The sequence below is a fragment of the Myotis daubentonii genome, chromosome 7, assembly GCF_963259705.1.
Source record: "Myotis daubentonii chromosome 7, mMyoDau2.1, whole genome shotgun sequence".
Classification (NCBI taxonomy): Eukaryota; Metazoa; Chordata; class Mammalia; order Chiroptera; family Vespertilionidae; genus Myotis; species Myotis daubentonii.
This window is the reverse complement of record NC_081846.1, coordinates 20,445,968-20,453,660: the sequence shown is the minus strand read 5'-3', so window position 1 is coordinate 20,453,660 and position 7,693 is coordinate 20,445,968. Positions and strand designations below refer to the sequence as shown.

The 7,693-nt window shown below is 43.8% G+C and overlaps 1 protein-coding gene across 2 annotated transcripts in view; it reads right to left on the bottom strand.

Annotated features, from left to right (window-relative positions):
- Positions 1-213: 213 nt before the first annotated feature.
- The window catches only part of XRCC5 (X-ray repair cross complementing 5), a 79,808-nt gene continuing 72,328 nt past the window's right edge, over positions 214-7,693 (bottom strand). For both annotated transcript variants that reach the window (XM_059703075.1, XM_059703076.1), the window contains exons 20-21: positions 1,178-1,252; positions 214-429 (exon numbers count right to left, since the gene is read on the bottom strand). In XM_059703075.1, coding sequence (XP_059559058.1) covers positions 415-429; positions 1,178-1,252 — 90 coding nt within the window. In that variant the 3' untranslated portion in view covers positions 214-414. The remainder of the gene's footprint in view (positions 430-1,177; positions 1,253-7,693) is intronic.

Sequence of the window (7,693 nt, the reverse complement as noted above, 5' to 3'; positions counted from 1 at the left end):
GCTGTGACTGCCGAGAGGACCAGGCGATGGACCACACCTCCTGCGAGGACTGAGAAACTCAGCCAGGGCCCTGCCATGGTCTCGATGAGAGAGCTTCATGAGGGCTGCCACCCTTACCAACACCCCAGGTCAGGAGGAAGCCCATTTCCAGAAACTTCAAAGCGCATGTGCTATATACGGAGATCAGTAAGACCACAAGCAACAACACACCAATCAGAAAACAAGGACACTTTATAAACCTGTACGGGTCTAAACATCCCTCCTGTGTGTGTGCTCATTACACGAAGAATTAGGAGGTTCCTTCCACGCAACCTCAGAGGCTGTCTCCAGAGCTTCGGTCCCTCCAGGCTGTTCTGTGTAGAGTCCCAGCACGACAGCAATGACGATTCGTGTCAATCCCCACACGTCCAGGACCTAAATCAAGTCCAGCTGCAACAGGAACAACATGTTCAGAAAGGAGCCAGGCCACTGCAGGCCACTGCTGCTCTGGTGAGTTTAATGACGGTGGTTCTCTTCGCTGGCAACACACACGGATGTGCATTCTAGTCCACCACTAACTATTTCAGGAGTTAAATACCAAGTATCTCCTCATTGTAATGCTAAGAGCTTCTTCACGGAGAGCTGACAGCTGTTACTGGACGGCTGCCATGTCACGTGAGCCTTAAAGGCAGAAAGTTCCCACACCTGAAAGATGGGCACAAAGGCCAACACCTGTACCCAGCCCCCAGGCACTGCAATGGGATGAGGTCCAGAAGCCCCCACATGCCTGCCAGCCTGGTTTGTTTACATTAAGTTAAGTGAGAACATTTAAGAATTAGGCTTCTTAAAGGCTGGTTTTTATTCATCAACCTACACAAATCGCATGCTGTATCACTTACTTGGGCTGAGAGCAATTTCAGGAACTGGGTCATTTTGCTACCACAGGAATAGCTCTCTTGGTCCTTCAAAGAGGAGGATTAGACTGGATGAACTATGTGACTAAAACCACTGAGCACAGGGACTCCCACTATGAAATCACCCGATTAAATTTATGATGGCAACAAATAACAGTGTGGGAGCTTCCGGTGTGTTAGGAATGAAAGCACAAGTAAGAAACGAGGCATGACCAGCAGCCTCTGTGCTACACTCACAGGTTAGACAACTTCCAAGATAAGCCCGTTTGTGTGAAAGTACTTACTAAATCATCCACATCACCACCTGCTTCAAAGAGGGCTGCTCTCTCTTCATTTGGATTTTCTTTAGGGGCCAGAAACTGTGAATATAAAAGAAGGTATGATACCAAAACGACATTCCTCCTCTTGAGATGAAGACACAAACCGCTAGCAGGGCCACAGGCAAACCTGATACCAGCTCCTGATGGCTCCCAAGAAGCGTCATCTCGATATTTGCTCCTGTGTCTGTCTCTGGGTGAAAGACTAATTCTGAGGTTGAACTGTCCACACTAACGGGTCACCGAGAAAGTGCCTGTGAAGAGGGAGCCAGTGACCCCGTGGAGTCCCACGTCAGGCAGGGAAGATGCCTGATGTTCCCACCTGTGCTCCCAGAGGAGCTGTGCGGGGTCATTAGGGTTAAGAAAAGAACCAAACGCCCTAAACCAGTATGTCTTAGTCTCCTTTGAAGGGATCATAAAAATGAAGGGTTAGAATTAAAGATTATAACCCACTATTCTCCAACTCCTCTCCTCTGTGGGCAAAAGAGGCAAAAGGAAGAATTTCTTATAAATGATGTAAAACAAATAAATAGGTGAGCTTGGAGGTTATTCAATTCATTTTCTGGAAATCCATTGTGTTAGAAGATGTTTGAAAAGAAGTGGATGAGAAAACTTCTCCTGTACCCATCTGCTCAGCAGCCACGCTCCAGACTTGCAGCTTCTGAAAGGCAGAGCCACAGCAAAGCCAGGGCTTGAACAGAAGTCTGCAAAGATTTGGTAATAAAACTCAGACTTTAAAAGGGTAATGAGAGCCCTTGAAAACGATCTGAACACCCCTGCTCTCATCCTGTCCCTCTGAGAGATAGCAGTGGGAACTCTTTTTCTTCAAGGCACATGGTAACCACATCCAAGAGCTAGGTTTTATCAACCACTTATCTATCATAACACGAGAAGTGATCTTCTGGCAGCGTAAGTACTTAAAATGGCAGCAGAGATGAGCCTGCAGGAGCGAGTGCTTTTAAAAGGAGAGGTGGGAGGTGGGAGGTGGGAGGTGGGAGGTGGGAGAGGGGCAAGGATCCCATCAGCATTCCTCAGGTCAGTGTACACGGAGCACGCATGTGGTGAGCGAACCTGCCCTCCCACTCTTGCTCTCTTGAGGAGGAGTGTAGTTGTACTTTCCTCACTTCTTCACCATGAAAATATGCAAGAATTGCTTTCCCTATGTGTACATCCCTGTTATTTTTATGGTGTAATGGATACAATCGAGGCTCCTGAAACCTAAAACTTATAGACTCAAAATATGTCTCTTCAACAGTCACCCTTTAAACATTAGGCTGTGCATAGCAAGTCTTAGAAAGCAAGGCTGCATGTCCTTCCATTCCCCACGGGCAAAACTCACACAGTTAACCAAATGCGCACAGTGCAGGCTGCATGTACAGAACTGGGCGGTGCCCTCGTCAGCACCCTGGACTGTGCTATGGCGGCTTGTTTTTCATGCATCCTCCCCTGAACTTGTAACCTGCCGTCAAAGCAAACCCACCATCATTATCTTTAAGTCTGACTGAGAGATTAAGGGATTTATGTTTTTCTAAAGACATTTATGGATCTTTCCATCGCCCTTTGTTGACCCTAAATTGGACTGTGTTCAGTGCTACAGTCAATGGGAGAGATAGAAAATGCTAGCAGTAAGGGTACAGTCTAGAACAGAACTGTAATGCAGCTTCCGTACCATTAATTCTATTTATTTATTCTGGTTAATTATTAATAAAGATATTTGAGGACCAAATACAGATAAATAAGAAATCTACATGTGTATTTGCATATGGTTAATGTCTAAAGATTAAACTCTGCTCTATCGCAGAATCCCAAATTAATTTTTATTTATGATTCTCCTAATTATTATAACTATTAAAAAGGATTTTTATTTTGTTTCTTTTCTCATTTCTCCGGTGTCAGGAATGTAATGGCTAAAGGATAAGATATCGGGTTGGGCGAAGAAAATATAAAGCAGAGCTGTGTCTTGCTCCAAACCTCTGTGAAGCCACAAATGCCCAGCACCATTCACACACAAACTGCAGGCCAAAGGCTCCACAGGGCACCGCATCTTCTATTACCCCTTAGTAACCTGATCCATGGTGGGTGCTTACTGAGGAAACTAGAAAATCCCTCATGCTTTTTGGCACACAGCCCTAAAAACTCCGTATTACCATCCCCTCCCCACCTGCAAAGCCCCTTTCACGCTGCAATTAGAGGATAAATTGAGACAGGACTATCTGCACAGCAGGACGGAGATCTAGATAATTAAACTCAAATGGCACATCTCTGAGACTAGGCCAAATTCCTAGGAAGAGAGGAACAGCAGCAAACCAACTTTCATCTCCATCCAGTGCTGAGCGTCTGCAACTGAGTGTCCTGATAGCGCTGCTCAACATTTCTGCGTAAGCAAATCATGGCTAAAAGCTGGGCTGCTGTCCATTATCCTCCCCAAAGCCCCAGGCAAGGCTGATCTCTTACATGTATCACTCCTCCTCATCAGAGGTTTAAACTGCCAGTGATTTCCAGGCTGCACAGTGACAAGGAGGGACAGACAGAGCAGAGAATTCAAGGATGGGCCGGCTTTCTCAATAAGAGCAACAGATTCTCTGAAGGCAGCAAAGTGGGTAGGCACCAATTCTCATCTTTTCTTGTGCTCTTTCCCTCTACAAGATGCTGAAAAGGTAGAAAATAAATAGAAAGGACACGTGGGTGACACACTCCTTCTTCCTCAGAGCACCATCACTCACTTGGGGCTACCGAGAGTCTCGTAACTCAGAGATCTTTAGGGGATGGATAAACTGTTACTTGTCAAGTACACAGAAATACAATCCTGGCCCCAAGCAGAGAAATGGAGTCAATAACCTTTGTACAGAAATTTCCAGTCCTATCCCTCAGTAGAACGAGAAACTAACAATCAGCTTCTGCTCAGACCCTCACCAATCCCCAAGTCAAAGGCACATGGTTTCCATAGGGCTGGTTCCAACACCAGCAGGTGATTATACACTCATAGTCCAGATGTATAAAAGCAATAAATGTCAACAACAGTAAAGAAAGCTAAATTAGGCAGCTGCAAGAAAGCAAGTGCTAAGAAGCTAATCCTCCTCCCCACCATAGATCCTGTATCACATAATTATTTAGACTAGCTCAGCCTCTCTGAATCCCAAGAGAAATGATAGTCCAAAAGCCACAGGGATTAATCCCCTTCCCCCATTGTTTTTAATATGAAGTAGAAAGAATGGAGGACTGGGGATGGTCCTACAACTGGCTTCCTGGACAATGACTTACCACGAAGATCTCAGACAAATCATTTTACTTTTCAAGGCCCTACGTTTCTTCATCCATAAAATACAGAGTTGGCACAAGATCAGTTATTTCTCAGGTTCTGCCCCCTGGGCACGGGTGCTCTCGATCTGCCACTCCTATCAACTGAGGAGCACCACCTTTACCTGTTCTACATATCAGGCTCCCTTGTAAGTGTTCAGTTTAAAAAATAAAAGTCAGCTAAGAGATCATTAGGATTCTTTCCAGCTGAATAAATTTTATGCAACATAAGCCAATGTCCTCTGCCTTAGTTAAGAATCTGGTTTGTTTAGATTCTTCTAATCCAGGGCTTCTTGACAGTGTCATTATCAACATTTGGGGCCAGATAATTCCGTGTTGTGGAGCTGTCCTGTGCACTGTAGGATGTTTCAAAACTTGACCCCCTGGGAGCCAGTAGCACATTATTTACATTTCTTAAAGAACCCTCTGTTGTAACCACCAAAAATGTGTCTAGACTGCCAAATGTACCTGGTTGAGAAGCATGTTCTCACCCTAACACAGTTAGCAAGAAGAAACCTAAAGAAGATAAAGAAGATAAACTTCAGGTAAGAACCAGCCTATCCCGGCCTTTCACAAGGCACTGCCCTTTACTGACTGTGGCCTGGAGCAAAGGACTTCCCAGGTGCTCCTGGAACCTGCCAGGATAAACAGCCACCCTACCCACTACCACGCCCAGAGAATAAACTGACGGATGAAAGGCAACAAGAGCTGCACCAAGACTTTACCAAGCATCAAATGTCAATGGCATGTCTGAGAATAATCACCAGAAAGAGAAAAGAGTGAACTGAAAGAATTAACAGGTTATAATAACAATAAAAACGAATGTAAAAGTGGTAATATTTTTGTTGAGGCTTCAAAATGCAGTGAGAGTATCTGTACACCTAAAAGAAAGTGACTACCTATATCTAACTTTATGTCATGGAAGAACTTTCTATTTCTGCAGCATGGCTGACTTATCTACATTTCTCAAAGAATCCAAACATCCACACATTTCTAGAATACAGTGGGGGACATGGCTCTCCTTAAGATGTGCAAGTATGAAGTTAGAATTTCATAGTCATTTAAAATGGACATCCCTGGATAATTATTTCCTTTCAGGTCACCAACAGCAAGAATCTGACAGCTTGCCAATTTTAAATAACTTATAAATATCTTGAATTTAAACACACTGTGAAGACTGCTCTTCAATCTCACTAATTATAGTCGTTTCCTTAATTATTTGAAAAATGACCAAACTTAAAACACTTGTGTAATAAAGACAACATAAATGACTATTTTAGTACACAGTAAAAAATGACCACACTTCCCTAACCTGGCTAAGAGAAATAACTGACACATGTCTCTCCCATTAAAACCAAAAAGAAGACCTGCCAGAAATTTCCAGTCCTATCCCTCTGCAGAACTAGAAACTAACAGTGCATCTGTGCACCAAAGGGCAGCAGGTTTGATTTCCAGTCAGGGCACATACCTAGGTTGTCGTTTGATCCCCAGTTGAGGTGCATACGGGGGGCAACTGATCAATGATTCTCTCTCACATCGATGTTTCTCTCTCTCTTCCTCTCTCTCTAAAATAAAAAAAAACATATCCTTGGGTGAGAATTTAAAAAAAGAAAAACCCACAAAGAACCAGCTGCCATGAGCCGGAATCTCTCTCAGTAATTCTCCCCATTATCGTCTGTAAATACACTCTCACTTCTCTTCAAAAACCAACAGGTGCCATTTAAAAACATTTCTATTACAAAAGATTAAATCTTCACCCTGAAAAACAAAGGTTCATATGACATTGAAGCAGGTACAGAATCATCATCTTGCAAACAAGCCAGTATGCACAGGGGAGTCTAAACACTGGGCTGGACTCTACTGTCCACCATGTTTTCTCTCTAGTCAAGGATGAGGTGTTCAGAATTACAACCAACCAAAATCAGTTCTGCTGATATTAGAATCACGTAAGGACACCACCACAGACACAGTCATGAAATGAAATTCCTCTCTATAGCTACATTATCAGACATCAAAATTCCTGGGGAGGCAACACAGAACAAACCTCAGACAATGTGCAAGAAGCATATGATCCCGTCAGGTTTCTCTCTGCTTTAACTTTAATGAACTGGATCCACTGGGCTGTGACACCTCTGGGAGGAAAACTACCCTTTTAGATCAGTGTCCCTTCTTCTTCCAAAAACTGTAATATGTACTCAACTCTCACCTAGATAACAGATATTTTAGTGCAATAGTGACTAAAATGAAAGTATTCGTATTGGCTAATTTTATTTGTTTAGCAAAAACTGATTGACAAGCCTTCAGGCTAGGCCACGGTGCCCAGCTGCTGCGTCAAACGCCCGACTAGATGTTGCTGTAGATGTGGTTAACATTTACAATCAGCTGACTTGAAGTAAAGGTTCCCTCAGTAATGTTGGTAGGCTTCATCCAATCAGTTAAAGGAATTCTGCCTGACGACTGTAAATAGAAATCCTGCCTGAGTTTCCAGCTTGTTGGCCTGCCCGACAAGTTTCAGATCTGCCAGCTTCCACAATCATATGAGCCAATCCCTTAAAATAAACCAATCTCCCTTCCACCACACACATTCTACTGGTTGCCTCTGTGCAGAGCTCTGAATGATACAACCCAGTTAGAGGGTGAAATATCAGCAAGCCATTGTATAAAGTAACAAACAGAAATAAAACACAGCCGCTGAATGACATACTCTCAAGTACTGACAGCCTCACAGTACTGATTATGGCAGAGAGGGTGCAGACAACTCCTCCTGAGACAATCATCAGCATCTTAAAGTTTGCTTCTGAAATTCCAGCATATTATTTCCTGAAAGCAAAAGGCTTTTGCTAGGCAAAGTGCTTTAAAAAATTCCTGCATATTTAGACTAACTGTTCTTCCAAACAACATTAGAGTTTCTACCAAATCACGTATAAAAATTCAAGGTGTTTTTTAAACCGCTGACGGGCAGTTCCTAGGCCGCAAGGCAAGACCAGCTGCTGAGGGATCGGGAAGATGGCGGCGATATAGGCAGACGCGTCCCAGGTCATGTCCTGGAGCAAATGGAGTGAGCAGCTGAAACTAACAACACCCACACCGAATTGGTGAAATTGCTCAGCTGGTGAGACGGTTTGCAGCCGGGAAGAGCAGAACTCCCCTGGAAAGGTAAAAAATCCAGGGATTTGGGCAGGAAAG